General features: G+C 38.0%; 1 protein-coding gene across 4 annotated transcripts in view; it reads left to right on the plus strand.

Moving 5' to 3' along the window:
- The window catches only part of sh3pxd2aa (SH3 and PX domains 2Aa), a 183,808-nt gene that overhangs the window by 94,416 nt on the left and 76,241 nt on the right, over nucleotides 1-13,151 (plus strand). For all 4 annotated transcript variants that reach the window (XM_057842412.1, XM_057842413.1, XM_057842414.1 and 1 more), the window contains exon 6: nucleotides 8,931-8,956. In XM_057842412.1, the coding sequence (XP_057698395.1) occupies nucleotides 8,931-8,956 (26 nt within the window). The remainder of the gene's footprint in view (nucleotides 1-8,930; nucleotides 8,957-13,151) is intronic.

Here is a 13,151-nt window from a genome sequence, read left to right on the forward strand (position 1 = left end):
TTCCTCCCGAGTTTTTGGTTTCCGGAAACGTATGAAGAAAATATCCTTCATGTGTCGTAATGTCTAGAGTCGTTTCTATAAGTTCCAAAAAAGCAATGCATGATCGGCATGTTCGTTTTTGAAACATTACCGGCGAAAAGTAGCACTAATTACATTGTGTCTATGCGAGGGCGGGTCTATAATGTCCCACTTCGGTTTTACTTCCGCTTTACGATGCGACATCACGGTCTAAAAATAGCCTGCGTGCGGTACGCCATTGGCCTAAAATGTCACCAAAATAGTGAACCGACGTAAACCAGTTTACAATCAAAGCAATTACAATTTTTCTAAGTATACACTTATTAAAAAAAAAAAAAAAAAAAAAAAAAACTGAACAACAAAACTCTCCAAACAGGTGAGAAGCAAAGTTGGTGAGAGGAAAAATTAAAATCTTCTATCTCCAGCGCACCATTAAATCCATCAAAATGGGCAAAGCAGGCAGAGGCAACACTGATAAAGCCAAAAAATCAAGCTTTTTTCCCCCTCTGAAACAATGCATTCATTCAGTGATATTATTAAAGGGGCCGTGCAAGTCTTTTCATGATGTCAACTAACTTGTTAACAGCAGTCATATGCCAGAACCACGCAGGAAGCTAAAATCATTCATCACTTGTCAAACAGTGTCTCTGCAGATGGCATCCTTTTGTCTTTGTTGAGTAGGAGCGACCCCTGCCATTGGAGAGATATACTGCAGTTTATAAGGAAGTGGCCCACACAGCAATCACAACTGAACTGAACTAAGATTGTGAACCATGATTTATTTGTTTTTACATCTTTGTTTTTATTCTTAAAAAATACCTCTAAAACAAAATTTATTATTTTTTTTTTTAGCTGCATGGGTTGTATATATATGTGTATTATATATGTATAGTATGTTCCTATTTAGAAGACAATAGACAATAGCCTTTATTGACATTGTACTGAGTACGACTAGATTTAAAACTTCGCCATGATGTCCACCACATAAAACAAAAGCAAAAGTACAATAAGGCTCATAAAAAAAACACAGGTTACAGTGTACAAATATTTGGAATAAAGTGAATAAGTGACTAGCAGCAAGTAGTGATGTAGACCTCCGTAAATTTGGCCCCCCTTCCAATGCAAATTTATATAAAAACGATGTCAATCGTTCATGCTTTGTTTATTCTGCTTTGTGCTGTAAAAAGTTCTATTTGTGTTGCTATCGATTTTTAGATATCAACTTTGAGCAAAAGCGTAGGTTTGGTCTCAACATTGGTAGGGACGATATAACAGCATAACCTGCATGTACACATTTTGCTGGGGACGGGACCTACTGTAATAAGACCAAAAAGATTGGGTGAAGGGTGCTCAGGGCAACATTTTTCAAGAATATGAACTTAATTCATTGATAGATTCATTAAATTTGGATTGACTAATACTTTCATGTGTATTGGTTCAGGTGATATACCGTTCGATCCAAACCTTCGTTTCAAAAACTACTGAAGAAACATTATGAAAACTTCCAGAATAAATGTCTCAAAACGCAACAAAAATAAAATCAAACGCTCCTCTGGGCTGCTTTCAGACCACATAAAAAAATACAATGGAAAATTGACTGACACACACAGACTTGAAACCTCGCTCTTTAAGTAGCTTCTTGCTCACATTTTTCTGGTTCTATAATTTCCAGCAGAGTTCACTACATTTCTCACAGTTTAATTAACCTTAACAGTCAAAAACACATACAGGAAGACACTTCTCTCAAAGCACCTTCCTACTCGAGTCATGCGAACTCTGTTGCAGGTCAGACTTTGAGTAGCGCAATTAGTGGTGTATTCCCCGCTTCCACAACATTGACGTCTTTTTACATTACTTACAGTGGCTGCTGCTGCTGTTGCTGGCCAATAAAAACATCTAATATGCCTCTTGTTCGAAGAGGACGAAGAAGGCAGCATAACATTTTTCTGTCGGGGCTGTGCTTAGTGTGTCATTCCAAGTCATCAGCCAACCAAATGTGCGTTTGAGGGGGGAAAAAATGGACCGGCACATTCAGCAAATGAAAAGGGGAAAATGTAAGGCTGAACATAATTCAAATATTTCACCTAATAATGGTAGGGTCAATTTTAACCTTACAACATATGAAAAGACTATCTGAATTACCTATTTAACTGAACTATTAATATAATGAAAATTGTTATGTCCCTATGCAAACCTACGCCCTTGATTTGGTGTGATGATGTCACGCAGCCCCCCATTTATTGAGAAATGGACCCGAAATGGTGCCATTCGTTTATGACATGTACGTGTTCATCTGTGCTGTCAAAGTTTTTGTATGCGCTGCTATCGTTTTTCTAGATATTGAGATCTAAATTTTCAGTGATTACGTCAATCGCAGCTCCTCTGTCCAACTGACGGAGCATAACAGCTCTCTCAATAACAGAGGGGTGTCCCAACCACAAACGTAGCCCAAATAAATGGCACCCTTCGGGTCTATTCAGCAGAAAATTGGGCGCTGCGACTCTCGTCATCGCTCAAAATAATATTTCAAGCCTCCCATCTACTGCAAACCGGACCCGAAGGGGTGCTGTTCATTTGGGCTACGTTTACGCTAGTTGTTGGGAAACCCGTCTTTTATTAAGAGAGTTAGTACGCTCTGTCAGCCGCAGAAGTTGAATACGGAAAAGCTGCGATTGACGTCATCACTCGAAATTAATATCTCAAGACATCCCCCTCACAGTTCTGAGATCAATGGTTCAATCCCGGGCTCCGGCCTTCCTGTGCAGGAGTTTGCATGCCGTGCCAGTGTGGGTTTTCTCCGGTTACGCCAGTTCCCTCCCACATAACAAAAACATGCATGGTAGGCTGATTGACCATTCTAAATTGTCCTTAGGTATGAGTGTGAGCATGAATGGTTGTTCGTCTCCTTGTGTCCTGCGATTGGCTGGCAACCAGTTCAGGGATTGGCTCAAGCACCCCCCGCCCCGTGACCCTCGTGAGGATAAGTGGCTTGGAAAATGATTGAATGTACAGTATATCTATAAAACGATAGCAGACAAACAAATTTAGACAAACGTAGCATAAACAAATGGCACTATTTCTGGTCCATTTTACAATAAATGGCGTGACGTCATCACTCGAAATTAATATATCTAAATATCTCAAAAACGATTTCATCACAAATGAACTTCACGCTTTAATTTTTAGTCAGTTTCAATCAAAATGGGGGGCTGGTTGACCTCTTTTTGACCTATAAAAGAATTGTGAATATCCTAAAAACGATTGCAGCACAAACAAAACTTTTTACAGCACAAACGATTGACATAATTTTTATATAAATTTCAGCTTGATGAGAGGCCAACTTCACGGAGGTGTGATTTAGTGGTAATATAACAGTCCAACAGTGCATATATGACAATTTGCATTCAAGGAGGCAGATGGCTGACCTGATATAATAGTGTAAATGACAGTTTGTGCATGGATATTGATGTAACAGTTCAAAAAATCCTTTGCACAAACCCTCCTTTCCTTTGAAATACGGTTAATTTTTGCATCTCTTTACATATTTCGTTGTATAGCCTTCAAGATGAGGCCATTCAACATTGTTGCCATGTTGACGATAATGAAACTGGGCTCTAATTTGCTTAATTTCATCACTGCATGAATGAACAAGCTACATTAAATAAACATTGATTGAGATGAGCAATATGTCAGGACTCACTATACAGATATTTGTCAAATTAGAGCTTGCAAACAAGGTACAGTGATTATGAAGGCCCGTAAATGGTGGAAGATCTTAATATATCTGAATGCAGATTCCTTATAAGCTGTTGAATTGGTTCTCCCACTAGTCTGTGTCTCTAAAGGTTTTCACTTTTATTTAAATGTATTCTTGTCTGGTCACATACTTAAGCCTTTTTCAACCTTTCCATTGCGGCCTCTCGTCCTATGAGAAATCTATTTCAAGTGAATGGTATTTTTGAATCTCCAAAGCCTTTTTTTGTCTTGCAGACTCCTTTGAAAAGTGACTCTCTTTTCATCTCATCTTTCCTATAATCTTGTGAATTTAGCTTATTCATGTGTATACAATTTGGGTCTTGTGAAGCTGGTAGGCTATCATATTTAATCGCCCTAAAAAGCATAATCTTTTCTCTAAAGACCACAATGTTGACAAATGGAACATTAATATGCACATACTGATTTTCAGCTTTGATAAAGACTGTGGCCACTGTCCCTAATGCTTGCGAACAGTTAAACATGAGTGATCATCATTCATCGTGCCCGCTCACTGCACTTCCCATGAATAACAATAAGGATTTGACCTTGGTTCATGCCTCAGGGAGAGTGATGCTGTAAGATTATCAGATTATTGCCCTGCTAAATTATGACCTTGTGTTATTGGTCATTTATTGAGTCTTGAAAGATTTCCTAAAACCAGTTGTCCGTGCTGATATATTTAGAACAGTCATAGTACAGAAAAAAATGACACTCATTTAATTGGAAATAGATTTACAAACTAGAAATGCAATTTCTAGATAATTTGCAATCGTAACTTTGCTTTGGCAGGAAAACCCCTTGGGGTCACTTCCTGTTGATTTGGGGGTGTCTCGGAGTCACTTCATGTTGATATCAGATGACCTTCTGTTGATTTCGGCTCACTTGGGTTGGAAATCAATAGGAGTGAATACAGTAGTATGAAAAAGTATCTGAACCTTTTGGAATTTCTCACATTTCTGCATAAAATCACCATCAAATGTGATCTGATCTTTGCCAAAATGACAGATGAAAAAACAGTGTCTAACTAAAATGTAACTTAAACCACCCAAAGATTTATAGGATTTCATATTTTAATGAGGATAGTATGCAAACAATGACAGAAGGGCGAAAATATGTAAGTGAACCATCACTTTTAATATTTTGAGACCCCCCCCCCCGCAGCTGCAGATCAAACTGGCACATCAGTCAGGACTAATCTTGGCCCATTCTTTTCTACAAAACTGCTGTAGATTTTGTCAAGTCTGAACTTTTACTTGGCCACTCCAGAACGTGCATTTTGTTCTTCTGAAACCATTCTGCAGTTGATTTACTACTGTGTTTTGGATCATTGTCTTGTTGCAGCATCCATACTCTTTATAGCTTTAACTGTCTGACAGACAGCCTCAGGTTTTCCTGCAAAACATCCCGATAATTTTTTAAATTCATTCTTCCATTAATAATTGCAAGTTGTCCAAGCCCTGAGTTAACAAAACAGCCCGAAATCATGATGCTCCCTCCACCATGCTTTAAGGTGGGGACGAGGTGTCCATGTTGGTGAACTGTTCCATTTGTCCTCCACACATGACGTTGTGTGTTACTCCCAAACAATTCAACTTCGGTTTCACCTGTCCACAAAATGTTTTGCCAAAACTTGTGTGGAGTGTCAAAGTGCCTTTCTGCAAACATTAAATGAGCAACAATCTCTTTTTAGACAGCAGTGGCTTCCTTTGTGGAGTCCTCCCATGAACACCCTTCTTGGCCATAGTTTTACATATATAGTTGATGTGTACATAGAGATATTGGACTGTGCCAGTGATTTCTAGAAGTCTTTAGCAGACACTTTAGGGTTCTTTTTTATTTTATTTTATTTTTTTTACCTCTCTGAGTATTCTGCGATGAACTCTTGGCGTCATCTTTGGTGGACGGCCACTCCTTTGGAGGGAAACAACATTGCTAAACTCTCTCCATTTGTAGGCAACTTCTCTGACTGTCGATTGATGAACATCCAGACTTTTAGAGATGGTTTTGTGTCCTTTCCCAGCTTTATACAAATCAACAATCCTTGATCGCAGGTCTCCAGACAGCTCTTTTGACAGCGCCATGATGCACATCTGAAAATGCTTCTCATCAAGACAATTCTTACCAGGTGTGTGTGTTTTATAGTGGGCAGGGCAGCTTTAAACCACTCATCAGTGATTGGGCACTCACCTGACTTAAATTATTTGGTAAAAATTGGTTTCAATTGCTCTTTATGTCTCCTTAGGCAGAGGGTTCACTTACTTATTTTTCCCCCTTCTGTCATTGTTTGCATGCGATCCTCATTAAAATATGAAAACCTATAAATGTATGAGTCGTTTTAGTTAAAGCAGACACAGTTTTTACATCTGTGTGATTTTGACGAACATCAAATTATCAATCAATAGCCTAATGCTAACGCAAATGCTATGATAATGCCACGAGTTACATCTATTGTGTGATGATCACTCAGCTCAGACCTTTAAAGGCTAAAGAATATTGCATTTTCTCTCTGGCCAAGATGAAAAAAACAAATCTTACCGTGTGTGCAAGATGACTCTGCACTGGTGAGTGAGGGAGGTGCAGCACGTCACATGAGTGACACAACCAGAAACTGCTATGATGTGGACTAACTACGCATAAAATTGTCACACATTGTAAACATGTGACGGAAACTATTGCACACTGTTGTCTCAATCTCGTCTCATCAGAAGAAAAGCGGCATTTGGCTCGTTATGTTTTAAACTCCCAAGACACGTTTTTAGCTCGTTATCGTCTTGTCATCATCATGAAAAAAGTCTTCGTTGAAGAAACCCCTTTGAAATAATACTTTTTTTTTTTTTTTTAATGGAATGTTATGGATGTTAGCTTTTGCATTACATGCAAAGCTACCTACTGTAAAATTCCATTTCAAACTTTTAATTTGGCAGTGAAACACACGAACGGTTATTCTTTTCAAGAATACTTCCTCTTACGCCACAAATGTCCAATGTGTCATGAGATGTATGGGGTGAGGCAAGGGGTCATGTCCTGATCCCTGTTTGCCCCACTTTTGTGACAATGAAGCATATTCTTGTTGCTAGCACAGAGGGATGGGAGGAGAAGTCACTAGAAAGGCTCATTTCTTCTGCCATGGGCAGATACATCAGAATTTACGCTGATTGATGTAAGGAAAGGGCAGTCCAGCAAGCCAGGGCTGGAATACAGTTGTCCAAAATTAAAACAGCTGGGGTAATTACTAGTGTTTTTTTTTTTTTCTTTATTGAATCTCAATGAATCATGATGAATTTACATTAATTCAACAATAATGCATTCCCCCCCCCCCCCCCCCCCCCCCACTTTATAACGTGAAACTTTCTGCCTAAAATATGTCTTTTTCTATCTTCACGCAAGTGATTGTCCTTGGGCCAACTGTGAGGAAGTAAATAAAACTGATCTATTATTAATATCCAAAGTTAACATGTTAACATTTACAGTAATTTTAATTATCCATGTTTTTATTTTCTAAAAGGGACCCATATACTAAATTACGAATGCATAAAAAAACATATTCCAACAAAAACTTGCCTTATGTTGGTCTTAACAGGGAGCAGCTAGAATCAGTCATGCCAAATGAGTTGTCATATCCCCTGTTACCACTAGAGGGCAGTGTATCTACCCAAATCAATCAAACTAAATAGTTTGGTTGATTTTATTTATTTTATTGATTGCAAACATTTTCAAAACACACCATTACAATGGTACTCTAATTAAACGAATCCTCAAAGCCACACAATTTGATTCGTAGCTTTTTTCTAATCAAATTATTCCAGTTAATCGATCAATCATTGCAGCACTAATTGTGATATACATACAGGATATCTACAGTCTGTCACAGGTAGTCAAAAAACAAGTAATTTATAGGCTCGATACACATCAATTTATTGTAACATTCTTAAATTTATTACAGTACCAAAAAGCATTAGATAACTGGTATTATTGTTCTCACAGTTGTTGTATTACAGATTAAATAATAATAATTACTCAAAGGGTTATTTCGGGTCAACAGCTGGCCACCCCAAGCATCCAAACCTTTGAATGTCTCATTTTTCACATCCAGAACAGAGTCCAAAAAAGGCTATTCATCAATCATATCAATAGTTTATCTATACACTATATTACAAAATATATAGTTTACAATTGTAATAGTCACATGCATACACAATTCCTGCTTTCGGGCACTTGCTCATGCTAATTTGTATTCCCAAAAATAATTTAAAAACACTTTATTTTGGCAATCATGCTTGAATTCTCTGTTTTTTGTATTCTGTCTATGCACTTTACGGGGTGTCTTCGAAGTGCTACACATCGATTTTGGATGTATTTAATCCATTTACGGAGTACAAAACAAGCTGATTAAAACGCTGTCATGTGGATTGTGGAACTGGTTTGAGACAGGATTTGTTTTTTTCTTCCTTCGCAGTAGCTGTGTGTCAATTTCACAAATGTCCACTGGAGTGAGAGGGCATGTCTTCATTTGATGTACTAAGATGAAAGTTTTGATAAGTCTTTGAGGTAGACTACAAAAAAGCAAATATCATTGGAACAAATGGGGAGTGACAATGGACAGATTGCAGGGGTCTTTGCTATAAATAGAGCCTCGCTTCCTCCATTCTCTTAACTCAATTATCATGCAGTCAGAGTCCAAAAGTTACCAATGACGGCGCAAGAGGCAGACAGCCTGAGCAAAGCAAAAGCCAGCCATTTAAAGTCTGTAGTTTATCCATGTGCTGTAATCCCATTAGCAGCCCTCAAGCAAGGCATTTTAAACTGATCGACCTTATTTCTAATGTAGGGAGAGGTGGAATGGAATTGGAATACATCATGGAATATAGGAAGAATCTAGTGGAGCCGATTTTGTGTCACATGACTAACTGTGCATGTTGCAAAGACTAGCAGGGTGGCTCAAGCCATTCCTCCCTCTCTTCGTCAGCCAGTCTTCTCCCTGAACACATGCAGCTGACTTCATGTGTTTGTATGCAAACTCAGAGAATGCATGCAAATTCAGAGACCAGTCTTTATTGTTTTATGGACATCAGAATCAACTGACAGCATGTATTGTTGTGGTCTTAGTGGCATCACCTGTCACTAACCATGTCACTTTTGTGTTGCTTTTCCTTCAGGGACTATGGCTCCAAGCGCAAGTCCGGTAAGTCACCTGCTTTTCTTCACAATTAGCTTTCATTTGCAACTTTACTGAGCTCTTTGTTGATCTGTTTCTTTAAGTATCTTCAAATTCAAAAGAATTTTAGTGAAATAAATGTCTTGATAAGCCTCCCTTTCTTGTCCATAATGCCGCTTAAGTTATTGTTTATCTTTTATTTCTATTCATGGGAATGTGAGATTTTGGGTATGTGTTTTTGTTTTTGGCTACTAGCTGTGTGTAAAAGCCCAGTGTGTCGACTGTATGATCAATCCAGATGAGTGATTTGAGGTATCAGTTATATTAATTATAAAATAATTAATTACAGTGATCCCTCACTACTTTGCGCTTCAAACTTCAGTCCATAGCGGATTTTTATCAATTACAAAAATAAAATAAATAAATAAATAAATACAGTATGTTAATGAAAGATGTTATGTTATCCACTACTGGCCAAAAGTATTGGCCCCCCTGCAATTCTTTCAGGTAATGCTAAATGTCTCCCAGAAAATGATTGCAAATGCGTTGGTAGTAATATCTTCAATTATTTTGCTTGCAATGAAAAAGCACAAAAGAGAATTGAAAAAAATTCAGTCATTGTCATTTTACACAAAACTCCAAAAATGGGCCGGACAAAAGTATTGGCTTCCTTTGAAAAAACATGTGATGCTTCTCTAATTTGTGTAATTAACAGCACCTGTCACTTACCTGTGGCATATAACAGGTGGTGGCAATAACTAAATCACACTAGCAGCCAGTTAAAATGGATTGAAGGTGACTCAGCCTCTGTTCTGTGTCTTTGTGTGTACCACATTGAGCATGGAGAAAAGAAAGAAGACCAAAGAACTGTCTGAGGACTTGAGAAGCAAAATTGTGAGGAAGCATGGGCAATCTCAAGGCTACATGTACATCTCCAAAGACCTGAATGTTCGCGTGTCTACTGTGCACTCTGTCATCAATAAGTGTAAAGCCCATGGTACTGTGGCTAACCTCCCTAGATGTGGACGAAAAAGACAAATTGACGAGAGATTTCAATGAAAGATTGTGCGGACGGTGGATAAAGAACTTCGACTAACATCCAAACAAGTTCTAGCTGTCCTGCAGTCTGAGGGTACAACAGTGTGAACCTGTACTATCCGTCGACGTCTGAATGAAAAGTGCACTATGGTAATATACCCAGGAAAACCCAACTTCTGACCCAGAGACATAAAATAGCTAGGCTGTATTTTCCCAAAACTTACCTGAGAAAGCCAAAAACGTTTTGGAAGAATGTTTTCTGGTCAGATGAGACAAGAGTAGAGCTTTATGGGAAAAGGCATCAACATAGAGTTTACAGGAAAAAGGAAAATGAGGCCTTCAAAGAAAACAACACTGTCCCCACAGTCAAACATGGCAGAGGTTCCCTGATGTTTTGGGGTTGCTTTGCTACCTCTGGCACTGGACTGCTCAACCGTTTGCATGGCATTATGAAGTCTTATGACTACCAGCAAATTTTGCAGCATAATGTAGGGCCCAGTGTAAGAAAGCTGAGTCTCCCTCAGAGGTCGTAGGTCTTCCAGCAGGACAATGACCCAAAACACACTTCAAAAAGCACTAGAAAATGTTTTGAGAGAAAGCACTTGAAACTTCTAAAGTAGCCAGCAATGAGTCCAGACCTGAATCCCACAGAACACCTGTGGAGAGATCTGAAAATGGCAGTTTGTAGAGAGCAGCCTTCAAATCTCAGAGACTTGGAGGAGTTGGCTAAAGAAGAATGGTCTAAAATTCCAGCAGAGCATTGTAAGAAACTCACTGATGTATACTGGAAGCGGTTTTTCGCAGTTCTTTTATCTAAAGTTTGTGCTACCAAGTTTTAGGCCAATACTTTTGTCCGGCCCATTTTTGGAGTTTTGTGTAAAATGATAATGATTTTTTTTTTTTTTCTTCAACCCTTTTGTATTTTTTCATTGCAAGCAAAATAAATGAAGATATTACTGCCAAAGCATTTGCAATTGCAATCATTTCCTGGGAGAAATTGAGCATCATCTGACAGAATTGCAGGGGTTGCCAGTACTTTTGGCCAGCAGTGTATGCATGTAAACACGTACAAATCATTGTTTTCTTTTATATATACACTGTATATCTCCTTTACATCATAATTATTACATTTGCAGTGCTTAAAAACCATTGGTTGATCTCTAATTGCAATGCATATCTGATATATCATTATACTATATGTGCGGTCCGCTTTCCTATGTTGCACTCGGACTTGTTTGACGTCACGCCAGCGCTACTTTCTGTTAGTTTCGAGCATTGCTTTCACGTTGAGAAGTGGGGGATGAACGCCAATTAACATTACAAGAGGGCAGTTATTAAGCAGCGTTCATTTTCACCATTGGACCACTGCCACTAATAGCTGCCGTTTTCCTTGTTGAATTGCTCAAGATTTGAACCATATTTCAGTTAGTATTATTGTGCAGCCATTAAGGTATGTTTTTGTAAGCAAATATGCCTTCTTAACTTGAAGTGGATGAAATCCTCTTAAAAATAGCTAACAGCTAGTGCTAGCCCTTATATAGCAGCTTTGTTGTAGCATACTGTGGCAATGAAGTCCTCCAAGTGCCAGTTGAAAACGGCTAATCGATGCTAGCATCACATTCTCTTTTTGTAGCAAATAGTGGATGCCCATCCATTTAAAATTGTTCTTTGGTAGCAGCATATAATATAAGATGGAGCCATATTCATTTATTAAATCCTGAGTTTTTTAGTAAGTCTGAAGAGCTTCTGGCAAGCTTTATCTGTGCTAGTGTAGCGGCTGAGTGCTATGTCATGGCAAAATTTGGAAAGCCATTCTTTTAAAATATGTTTAACTATCCATTAAAAAAAATAACAAGAAAATATTAAGCTCATTTGTAAAATAAATAAATAAATAAATCCATTAATCAGCCACTTCCTTATAAAAGCCGCAGGGGAGAAAAGGCCAGAAAAAAGTAGCGGCTTATAGTCCAAAAGTAATTATCTCATAGTGGCAAATATGGTGGGTTGTCCTGGTTGGAGTCAAAAAGTATAGCAGAGTCTTATTATGTGTTTTTCATCATGTGATGGGGGTAGATGAGGATGCATGTTGCATTCATCTACTGTATTTTCTGTACAGCTTAACTTTGTATATGGTCACAGAAGCTGGAGCCTATCTCTGCCGATGGAATGAGATTCAGGGGTACATTTAGAGATCTGTCTCCAGACATAATGTTCCCAGTGATTGGGTGTAGTTTGCTTTACCCTGGTTCAGATTCCAGTAATATCTGACTCTGAACAAGATAAGTGGAGCAGAATATTGTTCGCGGGATAGATGATCGCTTAGCCGAAGTATATGTGTGTTTGAGTTTGTCTGTTTCTTGAGTTCGTACGCGTCCTTGAAAAACTTCAAAAACATTCTTGCATTTCACTGTCAAAGTTTTCATTTTTAGTTTTAAAAAGGCTTGAATTTTATGTGAAGTCCTTGAAAAAGCTGGGAAGTGTAAGGCAAACACTATTTCTTAGCACTAGTTTAAAAATATGATTGAATAAATGAAAGAAAATGTCCCCTGTCGCATCGTCACTACCAGAGTACAGTGCTTATGTGTCTGTGTGTGAGTAGTTTGGAGGTAAATGGTATAGAAATAAAGTAGAGCTGTCAAACGATTAAAATCTTTAACCGAGTTAATCACAACTTAAAAATTAATTAATCGTAATTAATTGCAATTCAAACCATCTCTAAATTATGCCATATTTTTCTGTAAATTATTAAGTAAGTAAGACACAAGACTGATATATACATTCAACATACTGTACATAAGTACTGTATTTGTTTCTTATCACAATAAATCCACAAGATGGCATTAAAATTATTAACATTCTTTCTGTTAAAGGGATCCACGGATAGAAAGACTTGTAGTTCTTAAAAGATAAATGTTAGTACAATTTTTAGTAATTTTATATTAAACCCCCTCTTAATGTTTTCGTTTTAATAACATTTGTAAACTTTTCAATCAAAAAATAAACTAGTAGCTCACCATTGTTGACGTCGCCGAGCGGTGACGTCACATTAGCTCCCTGCCGTCCTTCCACAGTGTCTTTAAGTTTGTAAGGTAGTGATTGAAATACACCACAAGGTGTCAATGGGGAGTTTTAAATTACTTAGAAATCAAGTCAATGAGTGTGTTTTGTCCCTCGACTGACGCCG

The sequence above is a fragment of the Corythoichthys intestinalis genome, chromosome 8, assembly GCF_030265065.1.
Source record: "Corythoichthys intestinalis isolate RoL2023-P3 chromosome 8, ASM3026506v1, whole genome shotgun sequence".
Taxonomy (NCBI): domain Eukaryota; kingdom Metazoa; phylum Chordata; class Actinopteri; order Syngnathiformes; family Syngnathidae; genus Corythoichthys; species Corythoichthys intestinalis.